This window comes from Hydra vulgaris, chromosome 05, assembly GCF_038396675.1.
Source record: "Hydra vulgaris chromosome 05, alternate assembly HydraT2T_AEP".
Taxonomy (NCBI): Eukaryota; Metazoa; Cnidaria; class Hydrozoa; order Anthoathecata; family Hydridae; genus Hydra; species Hydra vulgaris.
In genome coordinates, this window is record NC_088924.1 from 38,092,501 (window position 1) to 38,117,500 (window position 25,000).

The 25,000-nt window shown below is 27.0% G+C and overlaps 1 protein-coding gene across 7 annotated transcripts in view; it reads right to left on the reverse strand.

The window, feature by feature from the left end:
• Positions 1–25,000, reverse strand: part of LOC136080838 (mucin-2-like) — a 101,334-nt gene that overhangs the window by 27,144 nt on the left and 49,190 nt on the right. For all 7 annotated transcript variants that reach the window (XM_065798096.1, XM_065798100.1, XM_065798097.1 and 4 more), the window contains 7 exons: positions 23,150–23,278; positions 15,138–15,213; positions 11,114–11,298; positions 5,475–5,591; positions 5,079–5,204; positions 4,816–4,944; positions 4,593–4,718 (listed from right to left, as the gene is read on the reverse strand). In XM_065798096.1, the coding sequence (XP_065654168.1) occupies positions 4,593–4,718; positions 4,816–4,944; positions 5,079–5,204; positions 5,475–5,591; positions 11,114–11,298; positions 15,138–15,213; positions 23,150–23,278 (888 nt within the window). The remainder of the gene's footprint in view (positions 1–4,592; positions 4,719–4,815; positions 4,945–5,078; positions 5,205–5,474; positions 5,592–11,113; positions 11,299–15,137; positions 15,214–23,149; positions 23,279–25,000) is intronic.

Genomic DNA, 25,000 nt, shown 5'->3' on the forward strand with positions numbered 1-25,000 from the left:
CTTGAGAAAAGTTTTAAAAATAAAAAATAAAAAGAAACTATTCAAAAAAACTCATCAAATGAAACTGTTTAAAAAAACTTATAAAAACAAACTATTCAAAAAAACGCATCAAAAGAAACTATTCAAAAAAACGCATCAAAAGAAACTATTTAAAAAAACTCATCAAATGAAGCTATTTAAAAAAACTCATCAAATAAAACTGTTCATAAAAACTTTTAGTCCTTTGTGCAATGTTAGACCTTAATGTTAATTAAAACATATTTATAAAAAAAAAAACCTGTTATCTGTAATTTGTACCCAGTAATTTTTTTTTTAAACTGATATTTACACCCCGCTAATAACTCATTTGGTTGCGGACACCCTGCTAATAACATATTTGGTTTGCGGACACCCCACTAATAATTTTTTGGGTTGCAGATTTTTGAAAAATTCAACTCCACAAATTTATATTTTTATAAAAAAAAGTATATACATAAATGTATAAAATTATTATAAAGAAATATAAACTGTACTATATAATTAAGGTGTATTGCAAGTACGACAAGTTAAAATAATATTTTTCGATTAATAAATCTTGATATCTCTTTTTTAAAGAAGTACTGAGAATTTTTTAAAGAATGTATATAATGTAATAAGGTTATGTATATGTATTACACTTATAAAGAAGATATTATTATGTGTATTACATTTTTAAATTGTTTGACATGACACCTTGCAAAGATTTGCAAGAAAATTTTTCTCTTTTTAGAGAGATTTTTTTAAGTACAAATGAAAATTACATACAACTACTTTTTGTAATTTTATAATAAATAAAAATTATTATATTGCTATGCATGGTTGCATAATTTGTTGATATTTTTATATATTTTTTAATTATACTTTGCTTTTTTGTTCTTACAGAGATTCTTGGTGATAAGATTAGGTTTGTCTAAAAAAAAGTCTCGGAATTAATATTAAACAATCCCAGGATTTTGCAATTATAAAATGGTATTACAGAATTGCAGCAACCAAATGTAAAAGCAGGAAGAAAGAAACCTTTTTTTTTAAATTAAAAATAGTTTAATGTGTACAGTGTAAGATCAAAAAATTCCAGATGACTTTTTTTAATTGTAAATATTATCAATTGTATATAAAATATTTATAAACAATTAAAAGAAACTGATAAACTTGGTGCTTTGCATATATTTTCTTCTTTTAACTTATGTTATTTAATTTTATAATAAATTGTTCTGTTTTGAAGTAGTCACAAGTAATTAAAGGGGTCCCCAAGTGTTGAGACAAGTTGTGTTCATATTAAAGAAAATGTTTAAAAAAAAAGTTTGGGCTGAATTTTTTCGATTAAAACTAAATAATGAATGCACACCGTTAATTTTAAAATTCACGTTTAAGTCGAAGCTTGTCATCTCCATTTTTTTCGGTTCTCAGAGTCTGTATAATGTTAGTTGCAATCTGCAGACGGTATATGACGTCATGGTATAAATTTTTTCTTTCAAGATATCGTATTATTTTTTTGCCACAACCACTAAATCATGTTAATTGAATAACTTTTTAATAAAACCCGAAAAAAAGTTTGACACAATAAAAAATAAATTTATAAAAATAAAAATATAATATATAACGAATATTAGCAGTAAAACATACTGATTTAAACTAAATATAAACTAGATACTAAAAGAATAATTTTACTAAAGCGTATAAAATAATTTAAAGTATAAACTAAATAAAAAACGAGTGAGTTGAATAAAACATATAAACTAAACTAAGTAGAAAATAAATATTAAACTAATGTAATGTATAAAAATTTACTATTTTGCTAATAACTGTACAAATTAAACTAAATTTAAGTTAAAACAAATATTTGTACTAAAATATACAAAAAGTAGTTATAATATAAATATAAAAACAAAAAACCGCTACCAACTGAACAAAAATCTTTTTGTAGCGACTGCACATTTTTTTGAATAAAATTTGAATTGTATAACATTGACAATTAATTAATATTCGAATAGTAAATCTTTTTAAAAGTATAACAAACTATATATCAATAGAAAGCTAAATAAATGTACTTTATAATTAAATAAGTTTTTAACACGCATCATTGAACAATAAGAAATGCAAAGTGTTTTTACCATTGTTTATATAAATAGTAACTAAAACAATAAGTCCAAAACAAAACTCATTTAATGAATAAAAAATATATTTTTTCTTCAAAAGACTTTGGTAAATATTTAACTAAATACTTAACACTTCTACAAGTTAAATTTTACAGTGTTAACGCTATTTTATTTTATAACTAAATACTTAACACTTCAATAAGTTGAATTTTACAGCGTTAACGCTGTTTTATTTTATAACTAAATACTTAACATTTCTATAAGTTAAATTTTACAGCGTTAACGCTGTTTTATTTTATAACTAAATTTAAAGAAGTTTTTTTTTATGAAGGATTATTCAAGATTTTTTAACTTTGTCAAATGATAACTTTTTATAATTACACAATATAGCTCTTATCTTTTCTTGATTATGTAGAGAATTAATTAAACCTTTAGAACAAACAAATTGTGTCTAGAATGGAAATTTATGTACAAAACAAGATAAATTGTAAAGCATACTCGAAAGCCGCTACCAGCAGCTTGTGGTAGTGAAAGAGTTAAACCATACAAACTAAATGTAAACTAAACATAAAATGAACAACTCTATTAAACCATATGAACTAAATATAAAACGAGAAGCCTTTATTTTTTCTCTACCTGCAAACTCTAATAATCAATAAATATGTATAATTGTGTCATGATTTTGGCTGGCTTCTAAAACAAAGTAATAATAAAAGTGAAAAAAACAAATTATAAATATAAAAGTATATATATAATTTTAAAATTAATTTTAAAAAATAATATTTTTATAATTTTTTACTAAATCACAAATATCTTTTGTGATTTAGTAAAAAATTATACAAATATTTAATTTTCTGATAGTAGTAAAAAAAATATTTATATCTATAAAAAAAACAACAACAAAAAAATGCTATCTTAAAAAGATATTGCGATGACGTCATATACTAAAACTGTTATAAATTAAACACGCATGGAATAAATTATTAAGTCTGCAGATTGCGGCTAACATTATACAGACTCCGAGAACCAAAAAAATGCAGAAAGCAAGCTAAAACATGAATTTTAAAATTAATGGTGTGCATTCATTATTTAGTTTTAATCAAAAAAATTTAGGCCAAATGTTTTTTTTAAACATTTTTTTTAATATGAACAGAACTTGTTTTGGCACTTGGGGAATTCATATTAAAGAAAATGTTTAAAAAAAACATTTGGCCAAAATTTTTTTGATTAAAACTAAATAATGAATGCACACCATTAATTTTAAAATTCATGTTTTTTAAAATTCATGTTTTGGCCCTTTAAAGTAATCATTCTTAATAAATATCACTATAATTTGCACGATCTTTGTGATCATCACAATCTTTGTGATCTTCATGATTTTTGTGATCTTTACAATTTTTGTGATCTTCACGATCTTCATAATCTTTGTGATCTTTACGATCTTCGTAATCTTTGTGATCTTGATTGTTCTTTGTTTCCATCTCAGAATGATTTTGAGATGTTATTTGAAGAACATTTTTAATTTTTTTTTTTTTACTTTTTAAAGAAGTCTTTTTTTTATTTAAGATGAAAGAACACATTGGATTTAAGATTTATTATTTGTTTTTATTCAACAGTTGTTTATATTATCTTGAATAACAAAAGGTAAATATAATCCCTCAAAATACTGTATTTAAAAAAATGTATTTAATAAGCAAAAATGTTTATCAACCATCAACAGATGCTTTAATTTAATTTTGCTAAAGAAAATTTCTAAGATGTTAACATTTAAAAAATGGAATAGATTTACAAAAAATGAATAACTTATTTTTTATAACTTGTTTTATTATAAATCATTAATTTACCATGGAAGTATACTTTTGTTAAACATTTGTTTAAACATTCAAGTTCAAATTTAATGAATAAATATTTTATATTTTGCACTTTACCTTATTGCACAAAATTCAACAAGAATATAAATTTGATAAAAAAAATTAAAATTGATTAAAAAAAAAAAAAAATTAACAAAAAATTTTAGTTTCCTTTTAAAATCCTCTTAATTTTTTTTTTTATATAAAACATTTTCATTAAAAAACTGTTTAAAACATATCTATTTTTTAATTAATTTATATCACTAAAAGCAAACATAACTAAAAAAAAAAAAAAAAGTAAAAAACTAGCTAACCAATAACCTAATATTTGCAAGTAATTTTAGAATTAAGTTTTTCTAAAACGTATTTCATAAATAATTAAAAGTAAAAAATTTTCTTTAATCTCTGAACATAAAACTGTTTTAGTGCTACTCTTTCTAAAAGAAAAGACTACCTTGTATTTATCACTTTAGTTTAGAAAAAATAAACAATGATATCAAAATAATTTATATAATTTAATAAGAAAATTTCTGAAATGGCTTTAAAATAATTGATGGTAAAATTTTTTTACATAAAGAAAATTATTTTCTTATGTTAGCTTCACTATAAAAAAATGAAATAGAAATACCTTGACATATATCTGATGTTGCATTATAATAAGACCCAGAAATGTTGCAACGGCACTCAAATGATCCGATTGTATTGATGCAGGTTTGATTTATAGTTTTACATAAAATATTGCATTCATTTTTATCTAAAAAAAAATTAAAATTTTATATGTAAAAAAAAATCTAAAGCATAATTTTAATTTTTATATCTAATCTGATGACAAAAAGTTTTTATAAACAAACCAATACAACTGTTCTGGTTGCTACTTAATTCATATCCATTTACACACGAGCAGGTATAATAACCAAGTTCATTTTTGCATTGACTATTCTTGAAATTACAACTGTTTTCAGATGAGCACTCATTAATATCTATGTTATTTGAAAATTTCAGTTATTTTTACTATATAAATGTGTTTACTAGGTTAAAATCAAGTCTTACTGAAACAAAACAAAAAAGATAAAATAAAATTTCTTATAAAGTAAATTAAATATTCTTAGTTTACCTTCGCATGTTAAAAGATTGTCAAAACTGATAAAACCATTCTTACAATAACATTTTGCAAAAGTTGAGTTGACCGTACTACAAACTTGATATTTGTATGCAAAACAAGATAGATCAGTACATGGAGCTAAAAGATATAAACTTGAAAATGTACCTCAAAAATAAAAAAGTATTTATATATTAATATATAAATATAATATCTTATTGTGACAGTATTAATAATAAAACTTTTATTAAGATTATTGAGCACTCCTCTTCTGTGTGAAAATTCATTCAAATCTTACCACTTCCCTGGTCTCACTATGTTTAACTTGTTTCTCCATAAAGAGTACAGTAAAATTAAAAATCTATTAAAAATAAATTTAAAAAAATAAAAATAAAAAATGGAAACACTTACAACCAGGGTCTGCTGTTACTACAGGCGGATAGTATGGTGAGCTCAAGACATTATTACTTGCTGTAAAAGCTTGTAGAAAAGTAAGATAAACCTGTCCCTCAGTGATAACAAAACCATCTAGTTAAAAAAAAACACATATATGCACACAATTATATAAATACATATATAAATATTTAATTAAGTACCAGACTTAATCTTTAGGCTTAATTTAATTTAAATTTAATTGAGGAAACTAATTTAATTTTTTTTTTTTATAAACTACAAAAATACAACTTAATAGACTGGAAAAAAATTTTTTTTTAATAAAAATAAAAACATTCAGAGTGATTTTTTTTTATTATTATATCAACACAATACACAAAAATACACGACAGTTTAAACAATCCCAACAACATAAATTAATAAAATATTAAAAATGTTATTTTTGTTTTCTTTTAGTAACTTATTAAGTTTTTTATTTTCGAATTTATCACAAACATTTTTATACTTTTAAGTTTATGTTTAGTTCTTCTGTTTATTTTTATTTTTTTTCAATTTTTATTCTTTCATTTTTTCATTATTTTCACTTTATTTTTTTTATTTTTCAAATCAATTCTAAACTATTTTTATTTGTTTTTCTTTTTTTTTTTTTTTTTTTTTAATCTATTCTTTACCTTTTCACCATTAAAAAAAATGCTTCCTCCTTTTGCAATGTCGTTGCAAAGTATCTGATTATCTGAAATATGTATATCTGAAGTAACTGAAATATTCTTTTCAAGAAACAAAAAATAATTAATATTCAAAATGTTTACAATTTAAATAAAACTTTCTTCTTCACTTGCATTATGTTCTAAATCTGAAATTGTTACTGTAGCTATATATATACGTTTGACTTTCAGGAATGATCCTTGCTATGCCACTAAGTATTACGGACGTCGCTCAATTAAATTTATAATTATTAAGAGTTAAAATTCTTTTAATTTTTCAAAATTTTTTTAAATTTTCAATTTCAATCGCAAAATTATTTAAATTAGAGACTTTTAGAAGACAAAAATTCTTTCGTTCAGAGTTTAGTAGAAATCTTTTCAAAAAAAAAAATCCTAAAAACAACTTACGAATTTATAGAAAATATTTCATCTGAATGTCGCTTTGAATAAAAGAAAAATATAAAAAATGATATTGCGTTTTTCTATTGGAGATTTAAAATAATTAAAATAAGTAGAATGATGTGTTAACAACATATAAGATATAAATAAAACAAATATATAACAATAAGATATAAATAAAAACATATGTATGGCATACATATGTACTTTTGTAACATACATATGTACTTTTGTAAGTCTTTGAGTATAATAAGTAAATCTAATAGTTGAGTAACTGTAAGTAATTGTATTAAATCACTGGTTGTTTTGGTTTAATTTATAGGTAAATTTACTGTGATGTACTTTATCCATTCAGTATACTTTAATATAACTTTAAAATATTATTGGCTTCCATGCAGAGATTTAAAGTAATTTAAATTCAAAATCGCTTTATGTTGAATCAAAAATTTTGCTCAAGAGAGCAAACGATCATTCTTCTATTCAAAAGATAAATTTAGCATGACGTACTTTTGACCCTTAGTAAAAACTTTGACAAAAAAATTACTTTTAAGAATGGCCAAAAAAAATGCTAAATTAGAAAAGAAAAAAAAGAAGAAAAAGAAAAAACACATGGCGAAAATATTTTTTTTTTAGAAAAAAACTAATCGCGAAGGTGTGAAAAACAATGTGCTTTGTTCGAGCCCTGTATACATACACACATACATAAATACATACATACATACATACATACATACATACATACATACATACATACATACATACATACATACATACATACATAAATACATACATACATACACACATAAAGACATATATACATACATTAATACATAATTACATTTATACATACATACATATATACATCCATGCATACATACATACATATATACATACATACATACATACATACATACATACATACATACATACATACATACATACATACATACATACATACATACATACATACATACATACATACATACATACATACATACATACATACATACATACATACATACCTACATATATATATATACATACATACATACATACATACATACATACATACATACATACATACATACATACATACATACATACATACATACATACATACATACATACATACATACATACATACATACATACATACATGTTGTATGTGGAAAAGGTTTGTACAAAATATGACTACCTGAAGATACATAAACGTGCTGTTTTTAATGTATTGGTAATATAATGTAAAAATGTGGTCCTCAAAAAAAAAAGCATGATTTTTTTATTACTAATAAAAAAAAAAACCATAAGGTGTTTGTTTTTGCAGTTGATATTGTATAGGAACGATATTGATTTGAGATTTTTTCTGCTGTTTTGGTAATAGAACTTGACAATATTAAGGATATTTGTTCTAAAATTGATTATTTTTTAGCTATTGGTGTAAAGGTTTTAAGAAAGGAGTCAAAGAAAAATAAATTGCCACAGAGTATTCCATAAGCAAGTCAATTGTATCTTAAATAATCAAATAACTTAATAAAAGGACCCCTATAGAAACAGAACATAAGCACAAAAAATTGAGCAATACATGTTGCTTAACTGACTGAAAAATTTTCAACTCAAAAAGAGTTCTTTTGATAGCGCTAATAATTTCAAAAACTATATGGCATATTTATATGCAAAATTTTGAAATAATGTTCTAGATTATTAGTTACTAGCTTGTAAGTTACTTTATTTTAGAGTGGTTATTTCTACATGCTCAATAATCTTTTATTCGTATAATTATTTATATGGACAATATTTTCTTGAAAATATCATTTGAAAATTCATACATGGCAAATAGAAATTTGTACTGAAAAATTTCTTTTTTTAATTTAACATTTGAATTGAAAATTCAACACTTTATTAAAATTTAACATTTGAATAACATTATTTTTATTTTTATTTTTTTCTTAAAAATTTTTTAAATATAATGAAGTTTATTAAAAAAAAAAATTATCAAGGTACTAAATAGTCTCACCATTTTAAGTTTTTATACAACATTCCTACATTGTTTTTTATTTTGTGTGCATTTGTGTCTGTTTATGTGTTTACAGCTCTTACAATGTATTTAATATTTATCTGAATTATAAATCCCTTTTTTTTTGGTATCTTTATATAAACTATATTTTTTAAAGAATTTTTTTGCTTCTTTGCTATAAATCATAATTTTGGAGGGAAGATTGTAGCAGCACTTCTTGCATGTTCTACCTATTTATTAGTCAATGTATGTACACTCCTTATATGATCTACCTATTTTTCAGCGTGTTTTTGTGTATTGTGTATATTGTTGTGTATTTCTATGTTTTTTATCTCTCAAGTCAGTTTATTCACTTTTTCTTTTTTTTGTGTCATTTGTCTTGCTTTTTAAATATAGTTCTTCTTCTTGTTTCGTTTTAACTTATTTTGGCCACTATCTGTATTTTTTGCTTTATTTGTTTATTTTATTAAGGTGCCATTCCAATGGTTAGTTTTTAACTATAAAAATGACAACAAACCTAATTTTGTAAGATTATAAATAAATTTGTAATTTTTTCAATTTTATAACTAAATAAATGGATAGAAATAAAAAAAAAATTAAAAATAAAAAAGTTTTGAAAGTAGAGACATTCCATTGCAAACATTAAACCAGAGATAATTGCAAACATTGATCAAGAAAAAATAAATTATAAATAACGTTGATGGTAATGAATTTTTGCTTTTCTTACTCATTTGGTCAATATATTATAGATTCGTATGGTCTATAGAAATGATTTTGCGCAAATATGAAGTTTAAAGTTTTATGACAATTTTAATTTATTAATTAGAATTTTAATTATTTTAATTTATTAATTAGAATATTAATTATTTTAATTTATTAATTAGAATTTTAATTATTTTAATTTATTAATTAGAATTTTAATTATTTTAATTTATTAACTAGAACAATTCTATTTTTTACTTTGCTTTATTTTAAATGTGTTTTATATTATAAAACAGTGTCACGAATGAGCAAAAGCTTTACTGCCAAGTGGCACCAGGAATAAGGGAGATCGTAATTCAAATTTTTTTTTCTTAGATCTTTTTGCGTTAATTAAAGGCCTGGTATGTATTTATATATGTATGTATGTATGTATGTATGTATGTATGTATGTATGTATGTATGTATGTATGTATGCATGTATGTATGTATGTATGTATGTATGTATGTATGTATGTATGTATGTATGTATGTATGTATGTATGTATGTATTGTATGTATGTGCATACCTACATAAATATGTGTGCACTGTAATAACAATTAGGAAAGGTAAAAAACAAATGAATAAATAAAATGTCACTACTTATTTAAAATAAATGAATATAAATAAATATTTGAATATAAATAAATATTTGAATATAAATAAATATTTGAATATAGCTATTTTTCATAAGTAATTACTCGTTTACACATTTTGAATTTTAAAAAGCTAATAGATAAAGTCATCATAACACAGAAATTTTTATGAGTATTATACAGAAAGAGTTTATGCATGATTATTAATAATTCTGAATATTATATTTTAAATCAATAAATATTATCAGGCCTATAGCAACAAAAGGCAGAGAGGGGGGGGGGGGAGGGCAGCAGGGGCATTTGCCCTCCCAATAATTTTTCAAACAAATAATTTTGAAGTTAGTTTTTAGAAAAAGCAAATGATTACAAATTAAGACATAAAGGGAAAAAAAAGGATAGAAAAGACCTAATTTGTTATCTGTATCTTCGGCATAAGTTCTTTTGACATTAGTTTTTGACCCACTACTATTTGACCTACTCTTTTTTTTTTTTTTTTTTTTTTTTGTTATTCATTTCCTCAAGGCCCATAAAGCCACTACAGAGGAGGAGGCTACTTAATAGTGGTTATAACCCTCTCTCAACTCTATAACTCCGAAACACGAACCTTGACAAACAAGGCTGCTGCTCGGAGAAACAAGTTGAGCGCGGTACTACCAGGGACGTGGTGGGGATCGAACTCAGAACCTCTCGCTTATGAAGCGAGCGCTTTACCACTACACCACTACCGCATTTACTGCAAAGGGGGCAATACTCAGTAGTATTGCCCCCTTTCCACCCCCTCCCTCCACAGTGGCAGATTAGGACTTTTTGGGGCCCAGGGCTAACCCTCCCAATATAATTTTTGTACCTACAAGCCTGATTATTACCCAATATTATTAGTAAATATTGTTACTTAAATTATTAAAAGTTATTACTTAATACAATTATCACTAAATTTATTACTAATATGGTGAAAGATAATTACTAAATGTTATTATATTAATAAATGTTAATATATTGTTAATAATTATTTCTAATTTATATTTATATTTCAATCTACTAAATATTATTATAATTACTATTATTTAAATTATTAAATATTATTACATGAGATATGATACCAAATTATTACATTTAAAAAAATTCTTATTAAAAAAATTATTAAAAAAATAAAATTATTAAAAAAATGGAAACATAAATATAATATTTATGTATATCAAACAAACCTGTACTTCTCCTTTTTCGATTTGATATTGAAGAACCAAAAGTAAATGATTTAGAATTGTTACTAATTGTACCAATTCGATACCAACCATCAACATGATCATTAATTTCTTCAACAGTATACTGGTCTGGGGTTTTTTTTGGTATTAAAAGATTGTTTTGACTTCGAGCAACAACACTTAAAAATCTAAACAATGTTTTTTATATTTTATGTATTTCAAATAGATGGTCTTTGATGAATAATATAGGGGAGATTGGTACTAAATGGACCACAAAATTCAACTTTTTTATTAAAACAATTTTTTTTCATATTGTCAATAACTATGGGGGATATATTAATTCAGAAGACAAGATTAATATCTTAACTAACAATCAGTACTGTTGATTGTACTAAATTTTTTTTACTGAATGGACCACAAAAAAGTCCTTTTTAAAAATAAGATCAATATCTATATTGTCAACAACTATGGCAGATATATTAAATCAGAAGGCAAGCTTGATATCTTAACTAATTATCCTTGTATATTGTTTACCATATTTAAAGGTGTAAACCATTGCACATAGCAAGTTACATAATGCAAAGCAATTAGGGTGATAAATAGAGCTTAAAAACAAGAAAGCAGTATGCTGAGACATTATTAATATTTTTGACTAAAAAACTAAAATATACTGCGTTAATTAATACAATTTTAGACCGATGTCTCGATCAGATTACAATAACCACAAACATAATGGTCGGCATTATCTGCACTTGTGCAAGCTCGCACACTGTCTGCTACAGTACCACACTTTGTTGTCTTAACCCATTTCTTCACTAGCACAAAAATCTTTATTTGATGTAATACCTCCACAAATATTTAAAAAATTATTGCTTCTTTCAACACAAATATTATCAGCCTCATCATTATATTACATGTCATTAATGGAAACTTTAGAGATTTTGAGTTATTTGATTTCTTTTTTGGTTTCCTTTGACGTTTATTTTTTACCATCTTTTTGTTTTTGAGAAAGTTTTTATTTTTTTAAATTTTGCTGAAGTTATTGATTTCAAAGAGACTCTTTAATTGGAGTATAAGTTAGATCGAAGAGAAGAGCTTCTTGCAAGAACCTTTGCATTTTCCTAAACAAGCTGTTGCAGAAGAATAAGGCCGTATACTTTCTACATTCAAGGTATTGCTTATATTTTTGTTGACTTTAATATTTCTATTTATTTCAACTGAAACTGGATTGATTGATTGCTTCAGGATTAAGTCTGTAAATTTCTACTGAAACGGGATTGATGTTGATTGCTTCAGAATTAGGTCTATAATTTCTACTGAATATTAAGAGCACAGGGTTTGCCTGGTTGAACACTTTTTATAAAATGATTAAACCAATCCATAAAGGTTGATTCCACCACCCACCCAGATTTGTTGGTGGCACCAACAGAACCAAGAATTAAATTCTTGGTTCTGTTCTGTTAAATTCTGCTTCTTTAATTCTCCTCTTAAGAGTTGAACATTTGACTTCAAATATCTCAAGAGCTTTTTTTTAAGATAAAGTTTTTGTCAAATTATTTTCAACTGCTTGGATCATATTATTTGAATCCCTATCACCTTTTACTGCTGTTGCTTTATATGCCTAATGCTTCTGAAATGAATAAAACTTGTTTATAACCGTATTATAAAAAATTAAATTGAGTTAGATGAATTCATAGAAACTCTATGAATTCACTTAACTCAAGCTGTATTGCTAATAGTTCAGTTCTATTTGTTGTTGTCCACTGTTTGAAATCCACAATTGCTTATTTTCTTCGCTGTTGTCACTTTTTCTAGATTGTTGTTTTGTATCAGATTCTATTGTACAGAAATTTAAACAGCTTCTATGGCAGGACAATGTTTGCATCAGTGAATCATCCAAACTTTTCTCTGCTGCAGACAATAATTTCAATGATTTCAAAGTTAGGCATTTTCACAGCCTTAATATCAACATCAATTTCACATTCTGGTGTATTGTACAAACACAAACAGAATGTGTAACTTTTGTCTTAGGTCAAAGGCTACAAAATAGGAGATTTTATGGTCAAATAGTTTAACAGTGCTTTCAAAGTGCTAATATTACACAAAATCAATTTGTTTGTGTTGATTTTTTCCAATACTAACATTTTCTTTTTATCAAGGCATTTGCCTGGAATAATAATCATAAGTCATAGTGACATAAATTGTAAAAATTGATTTTAATTTATATATTGAAGGGTCAATGACAAAATTTGACTTTAGGATCAATAACAAACTTTGAAGTTGCTGCCTTTGATTACAAACTTTAAACATTCATTTTTTTCTTGTTAAATTGCATTCAACAAGAAAATCTAGATTTTTTGCTCTGCTTGATTTTCTCTTTGAACTTAAAAAAAAGGTCTTTGAGACATTCAGAACATTTTCAAGTTTCTTAATAACTGCTTCTTCAACTTGCTTTATTTTTCTCTTTCAAAGTGAAGGATTGTTAGAGGTTTTGGGTAAATAAAATTTAAGAGAAACACTTTATATTCACACAAAATACTGATAGTTCCATCATAATAACATTCTCCATATGTTTAATAAAATTTATCAATCTTTATCTTTTCTGATTCTTCACTTAATGTTAACTCATGTCTGCAATGCATGTGAACAAAACTTTTCACTTGGAACTACGAATTTAAATTTACTGAATTTACTTTAAAAATAAGCATCAAATCAATAAATACATCAAAAATGAAACAAAAAACACCATTAATGTGCTGCATTATATAACAAAACTTTACTTATACATTACAACTGATGTCACAAAACAACATTTTGACTACTTAGGGACATTTTAACAAAAAAGAGATTTTTTAAACTTTTTTTCAACAAATATATTTCAAAAAATATATTTAGACTATTAAACATTGTTATACTTTCTTATTTATATTATATTATTTCTATTTATTTATTAAGACAAGCTAACTTTTCTTTTTGTACATAAAAAAATAACTATGATAAATGAGAGCAACTCGCCAATTAGTGTAACCTATGGTAAGAAAAAAAAATTGTTTGACTATTGTTGACTATTTAAAAATTTTAAAATGTTCATCAAAAATTATTTTTATTTTCTTTTTATCTAAGGATCTAAAATAATCGGGTATCAATTTTCAACTTTTTTTTTTTTCAATAGAACTTAAACTATTCACGCACAAAAAAAAAAAAAAAAAAAAAAAAAAACAGCAAAAATCTGTAATAGATAATATGCGCCCAAGAGAGGAATTTTCAGCCTAAATTTCAAAATAACTTTATAATATAAAATTACTTTACTTCAAGAACCTAAACCTTATTTTATATTAAGTTGGCTTAATATCTCTTTAATATCTTTATTATACTTTGATAAGATTTATATTAAGTAATATCTCCTCTATTATTTGAAAAAATTTGAACTCATAAGAGTTAGGCAATTCCAGTAGTCAGCGAAATCGCAACCAATGTTAACAAAAATATAATTTGTCTAGACCAAAAAATGATAAAGTTAAAGTTTTGAACTTCGTGATTTTCTTTTCATTTTTGGATTCATTCAAAGATGGTCAGGTACCAATTGTTAACCAGTTTTTTCCACTAAAACTTAAATTATTCATTGAAAGACATCACGACAATATCCATAATGACAGATGTGGGAAAAAATAGGGTTTTTTTTTGCTGAATTTCAAAGCGCTAACTTTTGAACCATTTGAATTAGGAAGTTCAAATTATATAATTTTCATGTTTTATTGATAGGTACCACTAGTTAATATTTAAAGGAAATTTGAAGGATAAATATTTTTATGAAAATATGTATATAAAATTTACAAATAATGCTAAAGAAATGTTGATAGGTCTCAGTTAAATTAATATTTTACATATAACTTATACATATGCACTCTGTGGTTATGGCAATATATATGCAGCACACTGTTTTAGTCATTATTTGTATACACTACACTAGGATCATTATATATTATATATAAATCAAGGAAGTTAAGTAAGAATATAAAATGCATACAATACTGGTTCAGTTGTTGTAAATGTTGGTATACTGATTGTAAATGACTTTGAACTTACACCAGAAGGTGATGGGCCTGCAAAAAAAAGTAATATCAATACTCAACTTTTAAGATATAAAGCAAATTAAAAATCAACAGCATACAACAGGCTACAATAGAAACAACAGGCTACAATAGAAATAAAAAATAAGGCGGTACATATTTTTTTTTTTTAAAAACAGTATTTAAATACATGCAGAAAAAAATGAAAATGTCAATTTTGATTAACAAAAAAAAAAAAAATGAAACAGTTTGACCTTGTTGAAGTTTTAACTCAAACTATTTCTGTTTTTTCCAAGTAAATATTATTCAAGTTTGATTGTAGGGACAATACTTATTTTCCCTGCAATCAAACTTAGCTCATGGTATTTACTTTTCATTACAATATAAATTACAAAGAACAGATGTAAAAACTACACAAAATTCATGGGTCTGATTATTTAAACCTGATTTCTTGTGAAATAGGTGAATTGATGCGTAAGTATACGCCCAAGCCAAACATGTTACTAGTGGACTGTGAGATTTAACTGATTGAAAGTTACATCGAAGACCTCAAATATTTGTGACTTTTGTCACAAATATTTAAGGCCTTCGATTTTGATATTTGTGGGATCCTAAGAATAAGGCTGAACTATTTAAAAAATACTTTTCTTCAAACTCGACTCTTGAATCCAATACCTATACTCTTCCTCTCATTCCAGTTAAACAGGTTCACCCATTATTAGACATCCAAATCACTACAGCTTCTATTGCTTAAGTGATATCTCATTTAATCTCTTATACTGCTTGTGGTGAGACAACATTCCTGTCATAGTCATACAAATGTGTTTTCAATTCCATCAAATTTATTTAATAAGTGCTGACTGAATCTAATTTCCCTGCCTGTTAGAAAATGATATATGTGGTTTCAATTTTTAAAAACTCTGGTGAACATTCTGACACATCAAACTATTGTCCGATAAGACTTCTCTCTAATGTTAGCAAGGTCTTTGATCAACAAGTCTTTGATCAACAAATTTCTAACATCCCATCTTGAATCAAAAAACTTAACTTTTAGCAATCAATATGGTTTTCAATCTTCTTATTATACGGCTGACTTGCTAATAGTAAGCGACCGGGGTTGATATGTGACCGGTGCCGGGGCCAAGTTTGATAAAATGTAGCCGGGGCTGGGTTTGTGACCGGGGCTGCATAAACATTTATACATACTAATAAATTTTTTTTATTTTTTATTCAAAATTTATATTATATTTTGTATATATATACATATATAAACTTCATTATAATCAACATGATCATCATAATATTCATTGTCATCATCATAAACATGATGATGATGACCACCATCATCATTATCATCATCATCATTATTATTGCTATCATCACCATTATCATCGCCATCAGGCTTTAGCCTTCTTATTTATGCTGTTTCTCTAATATAAACAATCTACAACATTTTCATTCCTTAGCTAAAGCTCATTCATACAATATGTAAGGCACTCTCTTTAACTTTTCTTATCTACCGTAATAAAACTATCTACCAAGTTTTATATATCTACCACTACCATTTTCTCCCGAAGCTGCTACCTCTCTAAATGCTGATACTTAAATCACTTTAATCTAACGTTGTTTGACACATTGTTCTTTTCTAAACCTTCTCTTTTGGCAAACACTACACCATATAAATAATGAAGTTTTTAGAAATATGAAAGGATATTGTATGCCAGCATCTAAATAAATACCAAACATACATGTTTATATCAATAATATGTATGCATAAAGCGCATCTTGGAAACTTTTATTTTTTTTGGAATAAAAGCTTGGAAGCTTTTATTCCTTCTCTTCAATTTTAAGTCAAGCCTAATTCTACTCCACATTTTTCACCATCTTGAGCAGTTGCATTATTGAACAGTAATCATTTTTTAAATCTTTTTTACAAGAACATTCCTCTTAAGAACAAATGTTCTTTTATTATTCCAAGAAGTCAATGTAAAAAAGTCCTGTATGATGTTAAGCTCTGTTATTCTCAGTTAACTAAATCTCATATCTTAACTCAGATGTTAGGTTCTTGAGACTTTTGGTAAATCTTCAACAGCGTCATTAACTAAAGTAAGTCTAACATTTAATCTCTAATTCATGGGTTTGATCTTTTTACTTCTCCCCAGATGAGGCAGAGTTATTTGCAAAGAAATCTTACTTTAATTTGACTCTTGAATTTAATGGCTATACTCTTCCTGCCAATTAAACAGATTAACCCATTGTTAAACATCCAAATCAATCTGGTTTCTAATACTTAAGTTAATTCTTAATTAAACATATATACAGTTTGTGCTTCAGAAAAGATTTCCATCAGAACTCCAGAACTCTCTTCAATTTTTGCTAAACTTTTAAAAAGTGCTAAATAAGTGGTTACAATTTTTCAAAACTCTAGAAAACATTTTGACCTCTATCTATCCTACAAATAATCTTCAGTCCATTATTAGTTTCTTTATATAAACTTTTTGAGATTGTTAAATTATTGGATTCTAATGGCAGTATTTTAGTTATTCTTGAAGGCCTACACTCTTCTTTATTTCAAGTAACTTTAAGGGTAACACAAGGTTCTATCTTTGCTACTGTATTGTTTTTTATCTACAATAAGATTCTTTAAAAAAATTTTACATCTAAAGTGGCTCTATTTGCTGATGATTCAACTTTATACTCTCGTCTTGACAAAAAGATTTTCAATTTTTGATTGTTTAGAACAAGCAGCCCGTTTTAAATCTGATCTCTCCTCTGCACCAGCCTATAGCTTTACAGTGACGTGGATTTAAATTCTGGACTTATCCACAATTTTTGTTGCAAAAAAATATTGCAATATTGTTGGCATTCTTATATTGACAAATAACAACCCTTTTACTCTCAGAAAAAGTCTAAAGCAAATTGTAAATGTAATTAGACCTACTTTATCTGCCAAGCCTTAACCACTCTCTCATTGTTGTAAAATTGGATTTCTCTCTTTTTACTGCAAATACTATCATGGTCAATGCTCAAACGAGCTACTCTCGAGCCCCGAATAAAAGGTAGGGTGGGAACAAACAGGTGGGTGGGAATTTTAGTCTAGATCTAATAAACAGGGGGATTTTAATAAACATGTTGGGGAGAGGGGAGTAGATTTTTTTTTTAATCTAATAAACAGGGGGAGTGGGGGGATTGAATATATATTAGGGAGAGTGGGGGAGTGGGAGGGTGGGGTGGGGGAGTGGGGGGATTGAATTGATAGTAGGAGGATATAAAAATTAATCTTTACAAATATATTTATATAAAATGATATATACATATGAAGTCTCAAACACTAAAAAACTGTGCCTACAAATATAAAATATAAAACTGATTTTATTTAAACAGATCCTCAAATGCGTTCCTGATAGAATTATTTTCATCGCGATGTTCCACTTCATTATCCAACTGTTCGTAGTCAATGGTTTCAAGGTTGTTGTTTTCAATATGGCTTTTAATGGCACGGATGTTATGTAGCTCCGTTTAAATCTTGTATAATGTGGAATAAATTGGGTAGATGTTTCTGCATTACTTAAGAGTTTTCCTGATTCATCAATGAAAACAGCATCTTTTCTTAAATCATTATTGCTTTGACATAAATCACCTAGCAAAATGTTGGTTGATCTAACGGTATTTAAATTAACTCGATTGTTTTCATCTTGATTTTCTATATTTGTATTGTTTTCCTTGTCTGTCTGATGCTGATCCACACTTGTATTGTTTTCCTTGTCTGTCTGATGCTCCTCATCGTGTTGATTTATAAATAATTTTTCACCTTCACAATCAAATAATTCATCTCCCTCATCTAATGGCTCTGTTTCACAAATTTTGTATCCTTGCTTTTGTTTCACTCCTATTGGAAGTGTAATTAGCCCCTGGAGATCTTTCAAGTTTCTTGGGCTTAGGGTAAGCATCAGGTTTTTTTTAAATGCTTGAAGCTTTTCTCCCACTGAGGCAAAAACTCTTTTCGAAACAAGATACTCCTCGCTTCCATCCAAAGCATTGGTTACCCACAGTGCCTTAAATCGACTAGTAACATTAATCTCCAACGAATTGCAACTTTCTAGCAGCATTTGCATCATTTGATCCCTGGATGGCTGTGGAATTTTTTTGGGGTCAAGTCTTAATTGCTCCATCATAAGGTTTTGTTCCAACTCTCGGTATTTAACTTTTAAAGGCCTGTGGAAATCTGTATCGTTAATTTGGACATCCCCTGTAATACCACCACCTATTCCAACATAAATATAGCCAGCTTAATATTTAAAAATTAAAAGAAATATTCTTCAGCTTTGATTTCTAGCATTATGTGCACACTATAATTATCTAGCACATAAATCCATAATTTTAATGTGTAAAAATGTGCCTATTTGGTAAATTAGTTATTGAACTCAGCATATGTTCCAATCGATCGGAACCTTTAGGTGCCCATTGAAACTTTACATCTTGAGGAGGATTAAGTTTTACCTGAACACCTTTGCCTTGAAACACAAATTCTGATTTAAATGAGACGTTAGGGTCACTGCAAACTTGAGTGTAAACAGTAACTTGTTCTCTTGATAGAGAATAATTTTCTTTGATGTATGTGTCCAAATCAGTAAAGTTCAAGGTCTTTTGGCTAGAACTTTCATTCCGGTGGAGTGGCATTTGGTCACCATTCAGCACAGGTGGATCAACTCCAAAATTTACAACAAAGTATTTACGTACAGTCTAAATGTTTTTTAGGTACTCAAATATTCTTTCTTCACGGTCGGCCTGCATTATTTGAATTGCGTTTGTTAGGATGGCGCAGACTGACACCATGCTCATTCATCCAGTTATTTACCCAATGCATGGAGAAAATAATTTTGTTATGCTCTGGCACCTCTTCTGGTTGTTGGGCAAGCCACTGTTCATAAAGATTTTTGCATTGCGCTGTAAACATTCTCCTGGGTAAACGTGCTTTAAGGGTTCCACAGATGTCTACAAACCACTTTGATTTGCTTGGAGGAGCAGTTACAGCATCTTCATCTGTCTCGACTTGGTTTAGACATCTTTTCCTAAGTTTTAGGACTTTTTTCAAGGTGGGGTTATCATGTCTTTAAGGTCAGAATAAAACTCTCTCACAGCTCTTGCAAGGTAACCTTCACGTGGCAATGCATTAATGTGTTCCCTTCTTTTTTCACTGAAGTTTACTATTTGAAAGTCTTCAGCAACCGATAAATCGTACTCTTTATTGTAACTTTTACAAAGTTTTCCCAATTCATTTTTTTCTTCTAAACTGTATTTATCTCAGCCAGTTCTTGAAAATTTCCGATCTGATGCCATGTTACAATATAAATATTTTTTATAAAAAATTTTAATTTATAAATCCAAACCAATATTTGTTACCAAACATGCATAAAACTATTCTAACGTAGCTTGCGGTCAAATGCGCATTTTCTAACAGATGTTTTATCATAATTTAAATGGATTTAATATGCTGATATAAGCTATATAGTTTGCAAAGTATAAAACTTATATTCAGCATATGAAATCCTATAATTAAGCAATAATTGCAAATCTATGGTTTTCATTATAGGATTTAAACCAAATAAAGAATTAAAAATGAATAAAACCAAAGCTTTGGTGAGAAATAAACTAAAAGTTTATTCTTAGCAAACCGAGATTTCTTATATCGACAATTTTTAAAGCCAGTTTACACTGAAAGTTTTTGTTTTTATTGGTGACTGAAATTATTTTCTAATGTTATGGCCAATTTTCATTGAATTTTTTTTTTTTGGTTTTGAGATATAAATTTTTTGCTGATAACAAGTAAAAAATATTAAACAGGAGGGTCTTAATAAGCTTAGGGTGGGTGGGAAAAATATCCAAAAATTATTAAACGGGTGGGGACATTTATTAAGAACTAGAGAGTATCATCACTATTATGATAAACCAAAACTCATTTTTACTTGGCTTCTTATTCAACAAGTTGTAATTCTATCATTGTATCTGTCCCTTAATGCTATAAAAATTTTTATTAATCCAGTTTTTTACCTTGCACATCAAAAAAACCTTATAACTCTTACCCATTTTCATGTTTTCTTTTTTTAAACAACCTACAACTTTTTAAGTTTTCAGTTGACCATTTCCTAGTATTTTAACCTATCCTCTACTTTAAAGTAACTTGTATCTTATTAGTGGTTACTTGCAATTTTGTTGGAAGTAAATTATTATTTAAAAATATATAAATATATGTCAGTATTTAATAAATAGTAAATAATAGTATTATTTTTTGCTAGCCCTGGCGATCAACCCCTGCTAAATCTTATAACTTTTGCTGGCGCCAGGGCCAGGTTTGCAAAAAGTCTCATTTTTAGCCAGGACAGGGGCCTCAGTCACTTCCTATTTGCTAACTATTGTGACTGAAAGATTCTATTGTGAATTAGATTAGGGGTTGAAAGGCAAGGGGTACAACTTTTGATATATCTAAAGTTTTCAATAAAAGTTATTATGTTGGTCTTTTCTATAACCTTGCTTCATATGAAAGGAAGTCTAGGAAAGTTTTAGGCATTATCAAATAATTTCTTTTTAACTGCTTTATTGAAGTCATCATTGAAGGCCAACACTCTTTATTTCTAGTAACTTCTGGGGTACATCAAGTTTTTATCATTGGCACTGTGTTATTTCTTGTCTACATTTTTGGTCTTCCTGGCAATCTTGCATTTAAAGTGGCTCTATTTGCTGACAATTCAACTTTAAACTCCTCTCTTGACAAGAAGTCTTTTCTTTTTGATCACTTAGAATAGACAGACTGATCTTGACTGATACTGACTGATATTATTTTATTCCTGATTCCATTGTCTATCACTACAAATCTTTTACTCCTCCCTGTATAAAATACTAATGTTGTATTCGGCATTAATTTTCTAATAATGGTCTTAATCTTTTTTTTTTTCACTACATGAAAAAAACAAATTGTTAATGTAGTTAGACCTTTCTCCTGCTGCTCTCCTATCATAGTAAGGTTGTATCTCTTTCTCTTTAAAACTATAATTGTTGCTGCTCAAAGAAGATATAAACTCTAGTATCATCAAACAAAACTCATTCTCGCTTGATGCATCATTCAGCAAAAATGCATTCTTTTACTGTGTCTGTCCTTGCATGTCATAAACTTTTGCCTCGCTTTTTTGCCTGGACTTTATTCCTTAAAAACTCTCTCTCATTTCCATGTTTTACTGATTTAAACAGCCTACAAATTTTAAAATCTTCTGTTAACTATTTCCTTGCTCCTCAAATCTATTCTTTGTTTTCCAGTGACTACAGACTTAATTATGAAAAAGATATCATTTTTCGAAGATACTCATGTTAACTAGTATTTTCATCCCAGAACATCTAAGTGTCATTTGTCATGTTTGTTTTAAATGCAGAAACTTTTTGAAGGAGTTGTTTGCTTTACTTAAAGCAAATGTCTGAACTTATTTAAAACGCAATTTTTGACTTTCTAGCCATTGCAAATTGCAGCTTTAGTCTGCAGCTTAAAAGGCTAGAAGCTGCAACTTGTAAGTTGCAGTTTTGTGTTGCAACTTAAAGGGCTAGAAGCTGCAACTTCTACATAAGTTCCATCTTTGTGCTGTAATTTATAAGGTTAGAAGATTTGATTTCTTAATATCAATGTTATTAAAGTTATTATTCATGAAACATCTAGTTAACCTTACTACACATGGACTAAAAAGTTTCAGTTTTTAGAATGTTATAAATCTCTTTATAAGTAACACTTGTCATTAAAATCAAACCTAATTTTATGACATATGTTTAAATAGTGTTTCAAGTTAAAATATAATTTGTTAACTATGACACTTTTGTAGAAACATGAAGAGATGGAGAATGAAAACATAAAGGTGAACTTAAATACCAAACTTTGCAAAAAAGCTATTAAATTATATTAAATTAAGTTAATAAAAAATTAGCTTACCAACACAGCTGTCATTTGTCGGACTTAATAACCAACCACCACTGCATGAGCAATTAAAACTACCTAAAGTGTTGTTACAAACACCATAAGCCCAATTACAAGCTTTGTTAACTGAACATTCATCGATATCTAAAAAATGAATTCATACAGTGAAACAAATTCATCTTATATTAAAACTTTTTTTAGGGAAAAGGATTAAAAAAAGTATAATGGAATTACATTGTTATTGCTTTTTTTCAATTACTATATCAAAATAAATTAACATAAAAACATTTTTTTTTTAGCCATGTTTGCATGTAAATTTATTATAAGCTATGTAATTTATTTCCTTGAATAAACAGAAAACCTTCATATACTAAACTAATTAAAAATGAAAATGCTTAAAAATATAACTTTCACATATAATTTTTTTTTAATTTCTTGAAATTTTTTTTTAATTGATGTACTAAATACTAATAAAAGGTCAATGCATACAAAACAATAAAAAAAATAGTAACAAAAGAAGCCGTATTAGCCAGAAAGGACTATGAGAGAAACCTGATAATAAAATCAAAATGAAATCCGAAACTTCTTTTTAAATATGTAAACAGTCAGAGGAATAAAAATCAATCAATTAAAGCAGTTTTGAACACTAATGGTGCTGTAACAAATAACCAAAATGAGATTGCAGATATTCTGAACGACGAGTTTCACAGCACACAATGCTAGAAATAGCAGATAAACTAACAATTCACACACTTGATTTACATGAATTTTATTGATTACAAAGGTTTTCTGAATTGACTCGAATCACTAAATACATACAAAGAGTGTGGTGCAGACATCCTATTTTATTAAAGCAATGTGCAAAGTCAGAAGCAATGCTACTTACGTTAATATACAAATCATCTTACAAAACAAGTAACCTGCCTCTACAGTGACGTGCAGCAAATGTGACACCAATTATCAAAAAAGGATGTAAGTTAAATGCATCAAACTACAGATCTGTGTCAATAATGTCAATAGCATGCAAAATATTCGAAGGAGTTATAAGAAATGAAATGCAAAGATTTTTTGACAACTGTAATCTGATCACAAAATGCCAAGATGGTTTTGTGAAACAGAAATCATGTTCCACAAATCTTTTAGAGACTTTTGATTTTATTACACACAACTTATCAAAAATTATACTTGTGGATGTTATAATGCTAGATTTTGCAAAAACATTTGATACCATGCCACACAAGTGATTTATGTTAAAATTCAACGCATATGGAATAATAGGAAAATTTTTAAGCTGGGTTGATGCTTGTTTGAATAATTGAATACAAAGTGTGGTTTAAGGTGATGCAGTGTCAACATGGAAAAACTTAAGAGGTGTTCCACAGAGATCCATTCTAGGGCCATTCCTTTTTGAAGCATACATCAATAATATACCAGAGAAAATCAAAAGCACAGTAAAAATATATGCAGATGACACCAAAATCTTATCAGCAGTAAATTCAATTAAGGACGCTAAATTAATTCAAAGAGATTTAAATAATATAAAAGAGTGGTCAGAAAAATCGTTAACCAAACTGAACGTGGGTAAATGTGTGGTTATGCATTACGGTAAAAAAAACATAAAATTCAATTACACAGTTAATGGATCAGAAATTAACAATTCGACAATCGAACGTGATCTTTGTGTAAACTTTGATACATCACTGAAATGGAAGAAACACATAATAACATGCTCATCAAAAGCAAATGCAATAATGGGGATGATAAAAAACACCTTGATCCATTTAGATCAGCATCTTGTTAAGCAATTATACACAACATTAGTTAGACCACTGATTGAATCCCTGAACATCTAAGTGTAATTTGTTA